General features: G+C 47.1%; 1 protein-coding gene across 3 annotated transcripts in view; it reads right to left on the bottom strand.

Annotated features, from left to right (window-relative positions):
• Positions 1–8,790, bottom strand: part of Klhl22 (kelch like family member 22) — a 39,024-nt gene extending 30,234 nt beyond the window's left edge. Inside the window, exons 1-2 of one of the 3 annotated variants that reach the window (XM_050122937.1) lie at positions 8,735–8,790; positions 2,098–2,361 (exon numbers count right to left, since the gene is read on the bottom strand). In XM_050122937.1, coding sequence (XP_049978894.1) covers positions 2,098–2,324 — 227 coding nt within the window. In that variant the 5' untranslated portion in view covers positions 2,325–2,361; positions 8,735–8,790. Of the gene's footprint in view, positions 1–2,097; positions 2,362–6,673; positions 7,407–7,804; positions 7,889–8,734 lie in introns of those variants that run through there. The other 2 variants (XM_050122935.1, XM_050122936.1) reach the window with 2 other exon arrangements.
• Between the last annotated feature and the right edge of the window lie 7,202 nt (positions 8,791–15,992).

A 15,992-nucleotide genomic window follows, 5' to 3' on the forward strand; every position in this document is an offset into this window, starting at 1 on the left:
TGCCCTGAGCCATATTATTAGAATGCCAAATTTTTCAGCTGGAATTTCTGTCTGTCTCTACAATCATAAGTCAATTTTTTCATTCTTCTCCCATATAGCTATATTGTACCAAATACTGGCATAGGTATTTGCCATGCTAGAAGCCCCAAGAAATACTGGAAAGATTATAGAGCCTATTAGAAAGGCCAAAGGCTAACACCTGATAACTGATGGGAGGTTGTTGTGAGTAACTTTCTTCCAAATCAAGTAATTGTCATCATGGGGTATTTGGCTTAACCTCCTTGTAAAAAGATTATCCCATCTGGGCTTACTGACTGTTTACATACCCCAGCCATTCAGGGATGGGGAGGGTCATGAAATCCCCACCTGAGCACCTCACCTTCTCTACCTCCCATTATATGCAACACTGCCTTAACTGTACATGGCTCCACGAGTATTAACTAGACTGGGGAAGCCTGGAGAGGGGCTCCATCTATGCAGCTACAAGGAAGCCTCATCTCTGCTGGGTAAAGACTTTTCAGGTGCTAACTCCTGTATGTAACACCTCATCTATGCTCTGAAGAAAAACCCAATAAACTCACTGGTTCCCCAGAGTGAAGTTCAATGGAATCATGCCCCCGTTTGTTGTTAGGATCTTAGAAGGAGTGGGATTGCTTACATCTCCTCCTGTGAGCGATTATAAGACAGAAAGTAGTTGGCCAGGGAAAAGAGATTTTGAGCATCATGTAGATAATGTCTATACAGTGATACTTTCCTAGCTCTGGGCCTTAGCATTCAGAGCATATCAGAGGAATAGCTGTGCTTGCGTAAAGCTCTTAGATGGCATTATAATGGGGTGAGGGGTGAAGTGACAGAACGTCTTGAAAGTATATGCATAAAAAGAGATGGAAAGTAATGTGGCAACGTTGGCAATTATGTTCACCACACATTATTCTTTCAACTTTCATGGCTTTAACCCCACAGTAAAGTAAAAAAGAAGCACACACTCATGCATGCACACACACACGCGCACACACACGCACGTGCCTCAAAAGCCAGGCGTGTTGGGGAGGCAGAGGCAGGTAGAGTTGGAGGCCAGCCTAGTCTACAGAGTGAGTTCTAAGACAGCCAGGGTTACATGGAAAAACCCTGTCTTAAAAAAACCAAACCAAGGGGCTGGAGAGATGGCTCAGTGGTTAAGAGCATTGCCTGCTCTTCCAAAGGTCCTGAGTTCAAATCCCAGCAACCACATGGTGGCTCACAACCATCTGTAATGAGGTCTGGTGCCCTCTTCTGGCCTGCAGACAGGATATTGTATACATAATAAATAAATAAATATTAAAAAAAAACAAACCAAAACAACAACAACAAAAAAACCCACAATATTGTAAGTCAACCTAGTCATGATCCAGTTTTGAAAAATGAGAACAAGCTCTTAAGACTCTTCTGGTTGATGGTGTCTCCACAGCAGACTGTGGAGAGCCTCAGAGAAAAGAGAAGATCCAGCCACCTCCAGTGCCAGTGATCCCACTTGGTAAAGCCAGCACTGCCTGTTACTGGCCCTACAGAAACAGTCACAAGGGAAGGGTGCATCCCTCCTTGAGGATCTATAGGCAGTTAGTCAACGGCTGCAGAGTGAAGGGAAAACATGTTTCTTCCTTTTTTTTGTGTGTGTGACTTCTTTTTTTTTTTTTTTTTTTTTTTGGATTTTCGAGACAGGGTTTCTCAGTAGCTTTTTGGTTCCTGTCCTGGAACTAGACCAAGCTGGCCTCAAACTCACAGATATCCGCCTGCCTCTGCCTCCCGTTGCTGGGATTAAAGGCGTACGCCACCACCGCCCGGCTTGTGACATTTTCTTAAGTGGTATAGCCACCAGTAAGGTACTAAAATAACCTCTCTCCCATCTCTCCTGTGAGAGACCCTAATACATTTGTGGGTCACCAAAAACAAAACAAAGCAAGACTGTAAGTGGGCTAGGAGGGAAGAAGAAAGGGATCCCTGGGAGTGGAACAAGAGAGTAGTAAGGTGAATACGGTCCAAACACAGTACAGACATGTATGAGAGTGCCATAATGAAACCATTAACAAGACACTGAAAAACTAAACATAGGCAGCTTACCTGAAATAATCACATGATGCAGCCAGCAGAATTCGATGGGCCTCAATGTGCCTCCCCTCTACCACCAGGACAACGTCAAAGAGGATCCCACTGTCTCGCAAAGCAAGCAGGCCCCGGAGCAGGGCCTGGGAGTGCTGTGTGCTTCGATAGGTGTTGTTCACACAGTTTGACTGGGATGGCTGTGTTGGCAACTTGCACAGCTGGGCAAACTCCTGCTCCTCTGCCATCCTGACAGCCACAGCAGCCCCTCACCACTGTAGTCGGCTGCAAGAAAGAAGAAGCAAGGACTGAGCAGGTAGGCAGCTGGCATGCTGCCACACGGGCTGATGGCACTGCACCCAGGCACCTGCTGCAGTGACTTCCCGTGATCCCAAACCTCTACTCCTGGTCTCCTCCCAGCCACGATCCCACATGGCCTTCTGTCTTATAACCTGGCTTCTTTACCCACAAGGTCTTCATCCTATGGTGCCACCTTCAGCACCACAGGAAAACAGAAGTATCCTGGGACTGGCAGGACCACTCACAAATGTAATTCCAGACACCAGTAAGGTCACAAACTCAAGGGCAGAAAACTTAATTAAGAGGACAGGGGTGTAGTTCAGTAAAGTACTTGCCTGGCATTTGACCTGGAGCACTAGGCACAGAAGAGTATTTGAGACGAGGCAGGAGAGAAAGACAGGGAAAGAAAGAGAACATAGAAGAAGCAGCCTCTCACTCCCACGATCAGGTTTAAGTTAAGAACTTTGGTATAACTGACAAGATACCAAAAGATGTCCTACAGATAAATTCTCCCCTTCCTGAGAAAGAGCTCAAACAAGAATACTAAAACAAGCCAGATGTGGTGAGACTCAGCCTTTAATCCCACCACCCTGAGTTTGAGGCCAGCCTGGTCTACATAGCAAGCAAGCTCCAGGCCAGACCAGCCAAGGCCTGTCAAAAAAAAAAAAGAAAGAAAGAAAGAAAGAAAGAAAGAAAGAAAGAAAGAGAAAAAAGTGGGACTAAAACAGCAAAAAGACATTGCTTAAAGCCAAACCTACATGACCTTTGAATTCATCATGAACAGCTCTTTCTTAACATCCCCAAAGCTAAACAATTCACCTCATTAACACTTTACAATTTCACAATTTTTTTATTTCTTTCTTTTTCCAAGACAGATTTTGTCTGTGAAGTCCCAGCTGTCCTGGAACTCACTCTGTAGACCACGCTGGTCTTGAACCCAGATATCCGCCTGCCTTTGCCTCCCAAGTACTGGGATTAAATAAAGGAGGTGTGTGCCACCACTGCCTGGCTCAAAATGATTTTTTTGGGGGGGTTGGTTTTTGTTTTTTCAAGACATGGTTTCTCTGTAGCTTTTGGAGCCTGTCCTGGAACTAGCTCTTATAGAACAGGTTGGCCTCGAACTCACAGAGATCCACTCGCCTCGGCCTCCTGAGTGCTGGGACTAAAGGCGTGTGCCACCACCACCCGGCTCAAAATGAAATTCTTTAAGAAAAATAAGTAGGCATTGGAGAGATGGCTCAGTGACTAAAAGCACTGGCTACTGCTCTTCTAGAGGATCTGGGTTCAATTTCTGGCACCCACATAGTGCCTTACGCTGTCTGTAACTCTAACTCCAGGGCATCCAATGCCCTCTTTTGGCTTCCACAGGAACCAAGGCTACGCATAGTGCACAGACATACATGCAGGCAAAACACCCACACACATAAAAAAATAAATAAATCTATTGCTGGGCAAGGTGAGGCACGCCTTCAAACTAGCTCAGCAGAGGCAGGTGGAGCTCTGAGTTCAAGGCCAGTGTGGTCTTATAGAGGGAGTTTCAGGACAGCCAGGGCTACACAAAGAAACCCAGTCTTAAAAAACAACAAACAAAAAAATCTTTCGGGGAGGAGGGCAGGACCAGAGCAATGGCTCAGTGCTTAAGAGCATGTACTGCTCTCTTCCACAGAACCAGAGTTCAATTCCCATCACACGTGACAAGCAGCTCACAACTGCCTGTGATTCCAGCTCTAGAGGTATCTGATGTCTAGTTTCTGTGGGCACCTGTACCCATTACACACAGAGACATAAACATACACATATAATTAATACATGTTTTTTAAATCAAGTCATCCTCATCTGCAAAGGGAATCTGAGGCTAACCTGAGCTATGTCAAAAACAAACAAATCCCCAAAACAATAACTAAATATTACCTTCTAAAGCCAGGTATGGTGGGTGACTCATGCCTTTAATCCCAGCACTAGAGAGGCAGATGCAAGCAGATCTCTGAGAATTCGTGGCCAGCCTGATCTACATAGTAAGTTCCAGGACAGCTAAGGCCACGTAGAGAAGATCCTGTCTCAACCCCCCTCCCCCCCACGGAATGAACCAGAAACAACTGTGCACAGTCAGCTACTACGGGGGAAGCAACCAGCCTGGAGGTAAGATAGGGCCTGTGGCCAACCATATGTTCTTTTAGCACAGGTCAGCCATTTGGTAGGCCATGAACCTTCTCCACCTCACCCAGTTCCCTACCACATCTTTAATAAAGAAAGAAAACAAGGGTCAGTGCAATGGCTCAGTGGGTAAAGACATTTGCCCTATAAGCCTGGCTACCTGAGCTCAATGCCTGAAACCCACATAAAGATAGAAGACTGGATTCCACACATACACTGCGTTGCGTGCATGCACACACACACACGCACAATAACAATAAATAAGTAAAGCATAAAGATCTGTTTTTATTTTTGTGCACTATGTGTGTATGCCCGTAGAGGTCAGAAGAGGGTGTCGGATTCCCTGGAATGCAGTCAGGAGCCATCAGGTGAGAACCCAGGTCCTCTGTAAGAGCAGTAAGCACTCTAACTACTGAACCATTTTACCAGCCCCCAAATGTGTATATTTTAAAATTAAAAAAAAAAAAAAAACACAGATGCTAGCCCAAAACTAGCCTTCTTACTACTGAAGGGACACAACTCTCCCTACCATCCACCCATGCCTCTTCTGGACCTCTGTGCTCCCATCACACACGCTCATCTCTCTTCCGTCTGTCTAAGAGTAGGACCTCTACTGGCTCAGCCACTTTCCTTCCCCTGAACTGACTGCTTTCTCACAAGGCCCTAGAGATGGCTAGAGTTGTATATTTCACCACCTATCTCTGGGTTAGGACCTCTCCAGCCTGAAAACTCTGCCTATAATAAGGCTCCTCTCCCGACCTCTTCCTCTCCTTCAATCCATTCATTTCCCCAGGACATGCACTCCCAATGGCATCTCCAGCCACTATATTCTAACTGGTCTGTTTGTGTCAATCGTGCAGTACATTTTCTACCTGAAACCTTCTAGCCTCAATGACTGCCCTCCCCCTTTTTCTCTGTGTAGCCCTGGCTGTCCTGGAACTCGCTTAGCAGACCAGGCTGGCCTTGAACTCAGGTCCCTCTGCCTCCTAGTACTGGGATTAAAGGTGTGAGCCACCATGCCCAGCTTCTCTTTTCCTTTTTAAATCTATGTTTTGTAAGATCCTTTGGTCTTGACTCTTCTCCAGTATCTCACTCATGGTCACAGTTTGGAGTCAGAGCATAGGAATGTTGTTCCAACAGATTTCCCTATCACCTCATCCTCTCCAGGCTGTCCTGTCCAGGATGGCCAGGAAACCAAAAATGTTCTTCTGACATCCTCCAAACAGGATCACATTTGTTTCTCATAATCCTATGCTGGCCATGACCTCGCTGATCACATCTACCTGGCACCTTCATACTGTCTCAACAGACATGCTCTGGTAGGGAATCGGTCTTCTCTACCCTTGACAGCTTGTCTCACAAGCATCTCAGTTAGCTCCTATGACGACATCTGATAACCACAGTCTGGGTACTTGGCTGCTACCTCCAAATCTCAGCTTCCTCAAAACCACCAGCACAAATTATGAAGTCAGGAGGGCTTTCTCATCTGTGGATGACTGTGAGGACCAATTGCCTTATAAGACACTCACCCCCAGCCCATCACACATGCAGGGATGGGGTCCCACAGCTGTCATCTGAGCAGCCTGTCTACCTTCTTGGGCAGGAATGGATACCGTCTACTTTCTAAACAACCACAAGAACAAGTATAGTAAAATAGGATGACTACTCTCCTGGGCGGGCAAAGTATATTTACTAAGCACAAGAAAAAGGAATTTGCCAGTCATGGTGACACATGCCTTAAATTCCAGCACTCAGGAGACAGCGGAAGATCTCTGTGAATTCAAGGCCAGCCTGGACTAGAGAGTGAGTTCCAGGCCAGCCATAGATACACAGAGAAATCCTGTCTTGAAAAACAAAACAAAGAAAGGAAAGGAAAGGAAAGGAAAGGAAAGGAAAGGAAAGGAAAGGAAAGGAAAGGAAAGGAGGGACGGAGGAAAGAAGAGAGAGAGAGAGAGAGAGAGAGAGAGAGAGAGAGAGAGAGAGAGAGAGAGAGAGAGAGAGAGAGAGAGAACTCAGGAGTACTGATATGAGAGGACCACAGGTTTGAAGTCTGCCTGGAATATGTAGAGATTTGTCATAAAGAAACAAAGAAAGAAGGAGCTAGGGTTAGAGAGAAGGGCCAGAGCAACTAAGAGCCGCATACTTTTCTAGCTGCGAACTGGAGTTTCTCATTCCCAGCACCCACATCGGGTGGCTCGGTTCCAGGGATCCGGACGCCCTCTGCTGGCCTCCAGAGCACCTTCACCCATTCATGAGGGCACACAGACACTTTTATAAAAAAGACAACCCATGGAGACTCTGACGACTGCAAATCTAAAATATTCCTCCGCTTTCCATTAACTTCTGCCTATAACTTCATGCCCCTCCCAGAGTTTTCCTCCCATTGTTTGCTAATGCAAATAGTTGTGCACTGAAAATTATTTTGGAGGAATCTTCAACTCATCGTTTACTGAAAAGGCATTCTCAACCCTTGAAGGACTCCCAATCAGTATCTGTCCTCAACGCACCCCAATCTTCATCAGTGCAACGCAAGATGTGCAACAAAAGAAAACCCAGCAGCTTGGAAAGATCAGAGGAGGGAGTGGGTCCTTATTCCAAGGAGGGAGTCTCCAAGGGGTGCTGACGTGCTATGTGGCTGCTTTCCCAGGGCGCCGCAGACTAGAAGCATCTCGGAGCCCGGCCTGACCCTAGAAAGCAGCCGCGGGCAGAACAGTGGCCCCGTTGCGCCCCGCCCGGTCAGTTCGTTCGGCCTGACAGCATCTAAAATGATCTAAACTAGTACAATCCGGCGATTTTGCACGGACAGCGCGAACTCTCTGGCTTTTCTCAGCTACCGCAGCCGCGGCTCAAGAGTCTGAGGTCACGGCAGGCGCGGCAGGCAGGCCCGCCCCGGCGCCTGTTGCAATCCCTGCTCTCATAGCCTCGAGGGTCGGGGACTGGCCGGAGGCCACACTCGGACCCACGGCTGGCGACAGAGCCTGGCCTACCAGGCGGAGACGACCACGGCCCGCTTCATCCGCGCGAAGGCCTCGGCCGCCCGCACCTCGGCGCCAGGCCCGCGCCGGACGCCCGGGGGTCGCCCCGCCGAGCCCCCGCCACGTCAGGCAGTCGCCTGCGCCCGGCCCCGGCGCCCGCGGTACTTGGCCCCGATCCCCGATGCCGCCCCCGCCCCCGCCGCCGCCGCCGACCCCGCTCCCGCTCCCTGCCCCGCGCGCAGCGCGAGCTCGGCGACGCAAGCTGGCCGGGCCCACACAGTACACGCCTCGCAGCTGACCTGGTGCTGCCGCAAGCTGAGGCCGCTCTCGCAGCAGGCGGGAGGCCGAAGGCGGGGGCGGAGCTTCACCGTCACGTGGGACACCGCGCAGCCGCAAGTGGACTTACGGGGAGGGGGGAGGGGTCTCCGGCGGGGCGGGGATAGTCTGGAGAACTGGACTGGGGATTCTCTGCTGCCGGGTCGCTGGTCAAGAAGTGCCACCCATGAGGTGCCTTTTGGAGGTGCAGATCTGAGTCCTCCTTTCCCTTTCTCCTTGCCTCATTCTTCCCCTCACTCATCTCTCATGCTTAGCTTTGCTCGCTTGTCTCTTCACACCCATTCATTTACCATCTCACTCGTTGCCTCCTTGCACTCCCTCGCGTTATTTCACGTATTCATTTACTCATTCCTCACTTTCCTTACGTCACTCCTTCCTCCTTCCTTCATTCACTTGCCCGTTTCCTCCGTCATCCATTTCCTCATTTCCCCCTGCATTACTTCATTCCCTTCATCAATTAGTTATTTCTTCACGCACCACCCTTCTTGTTCCCTCCTCGCTCCTTCCTTGACTCCATCTCTCAATCGCTCCTACCCTCGTTCATTCTGTCTTCCTTTCCTTCCTTCCTTTATTGTCCGAGTTCGTCCCTCTCTCTCTTATCTCCTCGCTTCCTTATTCACTGGCCCAGGCATCTCTTCCTTGTTTCTCCTCTCTTTCCACCTTTCTAAGGCGGACTAGACATCAGAAGGTCCCTCGCCCGATGCTCGCTGTGGAGCGTGTAGACCAGCAAAGGCGTTACGAACAAGTGTTCATTTTCCTCTTTTCTGAGACTCTAGAGTAAACCTGGTTCCCAATCTCAAAACTTACCTGTTCCTGCCTGTCCTAAAGGAGACTTTTGGCACCCACCTTCTCTGCCTCACCTCCAGAAGGAGCGCACTCTACAGAGCACATACCTATGGCAACATCCAAGAGAAGATCTGCAGAGTCTTCTTACAGATGAAACAAGTTGTAGGGTCTCACGCTGTAATGAAAGGAACTGGAGAGGAAAGACGTGGCAAGGATGACTCATCATGAAAAAAGGGAGGCAAGAAGGAAGAAGAAAATAAGTAAAAGAAAAGCTGTTTTAGGTGAACCCCAATTGTGCCCAGAGCTGGAGCTGGCCTCTAGGAAAAGAGGCACCCAACAGAGGTAGACCTACCTCTTACCCATAAGGCTCCCTGGAGCAAATGTGTTGCTGAGCAGTTTCAGACAGTGGTCAAAGTACTCTCTCAAGGAGATACCATCAACAAACAGACAGAGCCAACACAGGACCAGAAGGGGATACTCCCTGGTGATTTCTATCTCAAAATCCACCTAATCACCTACGAGAAAGTCCAGAGGTAGAGAATAGCAGACTGGGAAGAGATCTCTGAATCCGTGCTGTGAAACTAGTTTATGTAGTATGAAGTTCCCACCCCAAAAACCAACTCCCTAGATTTGAAGGGAAGATTCTCTCTCTTCCCTTTGTAGTACAACAGTTTTCTCCAAGGCTGAAACTTTCCATCCTTCGGAGAAGCTCCTTAAGCAGGAAAGTTAAATAAATTTAAAAAAAAAAGGAAAAGGAAAAAAAACTTAAAATAGCTTCAGAAAGTCCCTGAAATTGACCAAACTCACTAGGCCCCTCCCTGCCAGGGTAAACAAAAACTGAGAGTCCGTCTCAGACAGGTGAAGCTGAGCTGCACAAGACTCTCAGGAGAAAAGCTACAAGGTAGACTCAGACCAGACCAGCTGCCTGAACAAAGCCCAAACCAGCGGAGCTGCCTGGAAGAGGTTTCGACCTCCTGAGGCACCTGGAAAGCTCACTCTCCTTCCTACAGGCTGTGGAGTATGCTCCGGGTTTCCAAACTTGTGAGCTGTCATCAGGCTGGTTGGTGATGCAGCTGTCTTTGAGTCATTTCCTATAAGTAACCCCAAGTTGGATTGGGTGGTACCTGTACTGGGGTCTCTCCTGGGCTCCCTCCCTGGAGTAGACATGTGACATGTGTGTTGTGTCCCCAGGAAAAGTTTTGTTCCACAGCACCCTTCAAGAGCCTGTTATGGCTACCTGTGGCCACGGCGGTGCGTCTCTCCTAAGGGAGCTCGTCTTTGGACCTGAAGACCGACTTTTCCACTTTAGGACCCTAACCCCAATAAAGCTGTCCTGAAGGGCGCTGTGTGTCCACTCTTTTTCACGAAACTTCCAATGACAAACCAAAGTAAGGGTTCCACTAAAGTCCGAGTTTATGAACCAATGAGTTTTATAAAGCTTACTTATAGGAGCATGGGTGACCCCCAAAATCTGTATCACTTCAAAGTGTCACCCTGTGATTGATGATGACGTCATGGAAGCTGCATCAGGAAGTCCCAGTTTCAGTTAATCTTCCACTTCTTGTATGTTCTAGAATTGCCCAAGATCCCATGTTCCCAGGAGGAGGAGGGCCAGAAGGAGGAACTAGAATGCCCTGTGAGAAAGCAGCCCTCCTCCCCCTTTTCTAATCAGGGAGTATCATTGCCATTATTACACCCTAGGCGTGACTGGACTATTCTGCTGCTTTAGCTATCATGCTAACAGGGGCGCGTACTCCAAAATGTCATGGCATATCCGGAGGAAAAAACAATACTGCAACAGTTATCTTGTCTCTCTTATTGGAGAGCAACACCATCCAGGGAGCTTCAAGTAAGTGTCTGCCAAACTAGAAAAGATAAAGAAAAGATGAAAGAAAACTCATTAAAGAAAGAAAATACACTGATAAGTAAGACAGAGGTGCAGTGGGTGCGTTCTACGGGAGAAAGGCACCCCTGAGAAATGGTGGGTCACAGACCTTCTAGCTGCCCCTCGCTTTCCCTGCCAGAGATCGGGCTGTCCCCTAGGATAAAGACTTGCAGGTGTCTGCTGTGACAGAGCACTCAGGCCTCGGTGAGAAAAGAAAGTCTACTCCCTCTTGCAACTGCAAGATAAAGAAATATATGTCCCTGCTTGGTGCCCACCTCCCTGTCCCGCTGTGCGGGCTGGGCCAGGCCAAGTCAAGTGGTGTGGAACTTCCTGCCCCCTCCTGAAAACATGAAGAGTCCCTTTCTTCCGGGCCCTCTGTCATGCTGATGCAGTCGGTGGCTTCACCTAAGGATGCTCCTCTGCAGACCTGGGCCCACTGTCCCCTGCAGGGCCCCATCACACAGCAACACATGCTTCTGAAAGGCAATGTGAATCAGCCCCTTCCAGGAACGGCTTCTTTTTAAGTTATAATGAGAGGACGGGAATTTTTTTTTTTTAACAGCTAAAAGAAGTTCCTCAATCTTATTGTTATAGGATGGAGGTTGGTTCTGGGAAGAACTGAAGAAGTTACTCAATCTTATTGTAAGGATGGAGGTTGGTTCTGGAAGGAACTGATCAACAGGCCCTCGAAAATAAAACATAAAAAAAAAAATGAATTGGCCGGCTCAAGGTCCTAAAACAGGCATAAAGATAATAGTCAGGAGATGAAGAGAAAAGCAGTAGTACCCTAGATAGGCCAGCTTAGCACCCCCAAAAAACAAGATACAAGATACAAATAGGTATCAGTGGTCAATACTTGCTAAGTTAGATAAAGCCAATGTAAGACCCCCTCTCCAATGGAAGCTTGTACAGAGGGCTGTGACCCTTTCTCTTAGAAAGCTTTCAACTTTAGGGTACTTCAACCTCTGTGCACACTCATGATCTCTGTTTTGTTATTTATATGTTGCTGGGCTGAAACACTATGAGGAAGGCAGCTTATAGAAGGAAGGGTTTATTTCGCCTGTGGTTCCAGAAGGATAGGAGTCTGACATGGCAGGGAAACGTGGCAGCAAGTGCCGGGTAATGCCGAGAGCTAACATCTCAAAACACAAACAGGAAACAGTGGGGAGGTTGGCTGGAAAGTCAAGTAGCTTTTGAAACCTAAAGCCTGCCCTCGAGATGTACTTCCTTCAACAAGACCACAAACAAGACCTAAGCCTCCTCAAACAGCATCACCAACTGGGAACTAAGTATTCAAATGCCCCAAAATGCAGGGGTTAGCTCATTCGAACCACCACAATCTTATATCTGATTATAATAGACTGATTTAAAAAGGGGGGGATGGCTAACAAAAATCGTGCCCCTTTCCTCGGCTACCTAGGAAGGGATGACAGGAGAGAGAGGAATCCCATGCCTGACAGTATAACAGAATAGACTAACAGGAGAAGACAAAAATAAATTTATGGCATGCCTTTAATCTTAGCACATCTGGAGGCACAGGCAGGGAGGTTGAGGCCAACCTGGTCTACGTACTGAGTCCTAAGACAGTCAAAGCTGGACCTGGAGAGATGGCTTAGGGGTTAGGAGCACTGGCTGCTCTTCCAGAGGTCCTGAATTCAATTCCCAGCAACCACATGATGTCTCACAACTATCTACAATATGATTTGGTGCCCTCTTTTGGTGTGTGTGTAAATAATAAATAAAGAAATCTTAAAAAAGAAAACAAATGTATAATTGTCATCATTATCATTCATGACGCGGGTGACCCAAGGCCAGTCCCATGAGGGGCGGTGGGTCCCCTGGTAGATGAGATACCACTGCGGGTGAGAGACAGACATATGCCATGCAGACAGAGAGAGCTTGGGTATATAGAGCTTATTTAGTGGGTATTGGGAACAGTATAAGAGTAAGGGGCTATGGGGGGGGAGAGAAGGGGAGAGAGGGGGGAATAGAAGAGAAGAAAGGGAAGAGAAGGGAAGGGAGAGAGGCAAAAGAGGGACAGAGAGAGGGAGGGAGAGAGAGAGAGAGAGAGAATGGAGGAGGGGTGGAGAGAAGGTATGAGACCAGCTTGCCTCTGCAGGAAGGCAGAGAGTGGGAGTCAGCAAAGCTTGTCTCTTAAAAGACAGGGTACCCAGGTGACAGGCAGGCCAGCGGATTTACAACATTCCTGCCTTTCTCTTATAATAAAAAGGTGGGGAGTTAGTTAGGCATGACATGGTGTCGGGTTCTCAAGACTTCCTTCTGCTTATTTGTGGATGTCAGAGTCTTGGGGGACCTGAGAAAGTTGGCACATCCTAGGGTATCTGGTAGCTTCACTTCTGTTCAGAATTTGTGCTGTGTGGAGCTGTCCAGTGTCTCTTGGACCTGGCAAGGTGTTGGCAGAACAGAGGACAAGGTTAAGTTTAGGAAGAAAAAAAATTTTTCTTTAGGTCTGGTAATTGAAGAGGAGAATATCAGGACCAGGGAATTGGGCAGGGTGAGGTGGGGGGGTGGTATCTGACCTGTTTAAGGTGGATCTTTCAATCTGGCTCCCTGGAACTCACAAGAATTCTTTGTTTGTAAAACATAAATTTTAGACACATACATTGTATAAACAACAGCATATTTATGCCAGAATTACTGTGACAGATGTTTTTGTGCAATGAAAAGTATCTTTAGAGAACGACCAAGGAGATTTTGAAATCTTGACTTGCAGCCGTGGTAGTCCTCGGCCAGAGTTAGAGTAACAGCCTATCAGCATTTTGTTGACGACGTTAAGATGATGAAAGACAGCATGAGAGAGAAATTTGATAACTTGCACTTGTCCTCAGACCTTTATAACTTGCAGGTACACACCTTAATAATTTGTATTTGTATATCTTAAAACACCTTCTTGGTTTAAGCTTTTGTATCTTAAAACATCTTTTATTTAAAACATGGTAAGAAGTTATACTGAAATTTTTTTAGTGAGGTTGTCCTTTTTAAACTGGCAAAACCTATCAGTTGTCAAACTGCATCAGAGATCTTTGAGAAGGATAAAATTTTTACTTGAGTTATTGATTTAAAAAATGACAGAGGACTTATTTGATTAGCTACCTAGAGTCATTTCTCAGGGTCCTTCATGGTCATTGAGGGCAGGGACTTTTAGGGCTGTATTTGCCTTCTGCCGTTTAGAGCATAGCCTGCCAGGTTTTGGAAGAGCCTGTGGGTTAAGACATCTGTAGGAAGACAAGTCTACCTCGCCCTGAGCAGCGAAGCTGTTCCAGCCAATTCTGTCCACTGTCTGGAGATCTTTAGGAGTTTAGATTAAAGGCAGTTTTTCCCAGTGGTTAGCGCTTTCACTTGATGAAGTGAATTTTGAATGGACGTTGTTTTGTGCCCATTCTGTGCCCATTTGTCTTCTGTCTTCTTTGGAGGAGAAGGGGGTGCTGCTGCTAGGAGCCAATCTGTCTCTCTGTTATAAAAAGTCTTTTAACAATTAAACATTTAAATGCTGTATTCCCCAGATCTCTGAGCACTTGAGGGCTGTTTGTCGAGTATAGGTAAGTTATGACTACAGTATAGGATCTGTCTGGAGAGCTGAGTCCAAGCTTGACTGGATAAGTTTTTAACTTAACAGGTGAGATTTATGCTTGTGAAAGACAAAGAAGAAAAAACTGCTTGCAATAGAAGCTTAACGGTAGAACTATCAAAAGTAGAGAACAGCTCACAGGAAAGGCTGTAGGTTAGTCTTTCTTAATCTGAAATAGAGCTTTATAACCTTAAATTGTCATCATTATATAGAATATATTTTAAAGCAGAGTTGGATTACGTTTGAGACTTACTGCTTCTTTAGTCTGGAATGAGATTCAGTGAACAGAGCTCATTAGGACTGGGACTACTTCAAACATTTTTTAACAGTAAGGACATGTACAGACATACACAGTTGAACTTAAGTTCTCTATACATATACACACAGAGTTAAAGCTGATTTATGTTTACACATAAAGTTAACTGAGAGGTCGCATGCATGAACACACACATATTAAATAGGAGCTGGGTAGATGCTCTGGTGAGCCCTACTGAAAGCCTGCTACTGCACAAGACACACGTGTAGCAGAGTCAGTACCAGGAATTTAGAGACAAAAAACGTAAGCAACTGGTAAGCCCCTCCCACACAGCCCCTCGTGGGACCTGCTGGGGTCACCCGCGTCATGAATGATAACACTATTTCCCCTGTGAAAAGGAGAAACGCTGTCCTCTGAGGCATATTGTCTTTGATCCAGGGTTCCAAGTCTGGACTTCAATAAAGCTTTCTCCTCCAGCAACCTCTGTCTCCGGTTTGTTACTAAAGGAGACAGGTAATATGGCCTCCAAGCCCTAACACTACGGTGGGTGCTGTTACTGTGGGCGTGGCCAGAACCTTTCCTAGAGTGTTCTGTTGCTTCCTTGCTAGCTCACATTATAAACTCTTGACTTCTGCATGCCATTGAAGTCCTTCTGCTTTGTGAACATAGAAACTGAGACTGCTGCTGGGGTAGAGAGCAGAGGGACCTGGAGACCTTCCTGGAACATTCTCTTAGATGCTCTGTAGCCGCACAAACCGGCCACACACATTCCTGAGATCTTTCAGGTCACCTGCTGGAACCTTGAAGCCTTTTTCTTATCAGAGCTCTCACAGAAAGCTGGGGCTTTGACTTCTGACCCCCATTCGATCACCAGGAATCACAGACAACCTGAGCACAGGCGCACGTTGTGTGCTGGTTATCAACTAAGCCTGCTGTATGGGCCCCTTCTCCCTTAGAAACCTGTAGGAACAGAACTCACTTGTCTGCTAAAACTGAAGCCTCTCTCTTCAGAAGCCCATTCTATTGTAGTGGCATTGCTAAGTCTTACTCCTAATGACAGTTCATCTCTGCACATCTTTTTTTTTTTTTTTTTTTTTTGGAGCACCTCTTGGCTCTGTTGGAGAACAGCCTCAGGTCTTGAGGAACTTGTTAGGTCTCAAACCCAGATAAAGGGCTTATTGACTGAGGTGCTTATCCCTCAGTCCCTACATGTGCGAGTGGGCTGCCACACTCCCTAGGGCCCAGATCAGGACTGTATCCACTCTGGACTCTCCCAGATGTCCCTGCCTCTGGCTGTGCTCTCCCTTTTATCTGCAAGAAACCATCTCCACCATATGAGGAACCTGCCTGACTCCATTTTGAAGGCAGAAGCCATTAAGCTGTGTTTTTAAAAATAAGTTTCTATTTACTGTGAGAATTGAGTTGTTCTCTGTTTCCTGGAACCTGAGCTTCCAAGAACCATAGCCTTGATTTGTTTTGGAAAATACCCTGACCCTCCCTGGCCCTTCCTGACCACACACAGTGGGTGACCACAGGATGAGTTGGGGCTTGTTTTGTTTTTTAAAGAATTTTTGTATTTCCTTATTGTCCCATTGTCTCCCCTCTGTAAAACTACTCAGGATTTTTTTTTTTTTT

This window comes from Alexandromys fortis, unplaced genomic scaffold, assembly GCF_014885135.2.
Source record: "Alexandromys fortis isolate MF-2015 unplaced genomic scaffold, M_Fortis_MF-2015_v1.1 scaffold_219, whole genome shotgun sequence".
Classification (NCBI taxonomy): domain Eukaryota; kingdom Metazoa; phylum Chordata; class Mammalia; order Rodentia; family Cricetidae; genus Alexandromys; species Alexandromys fortis.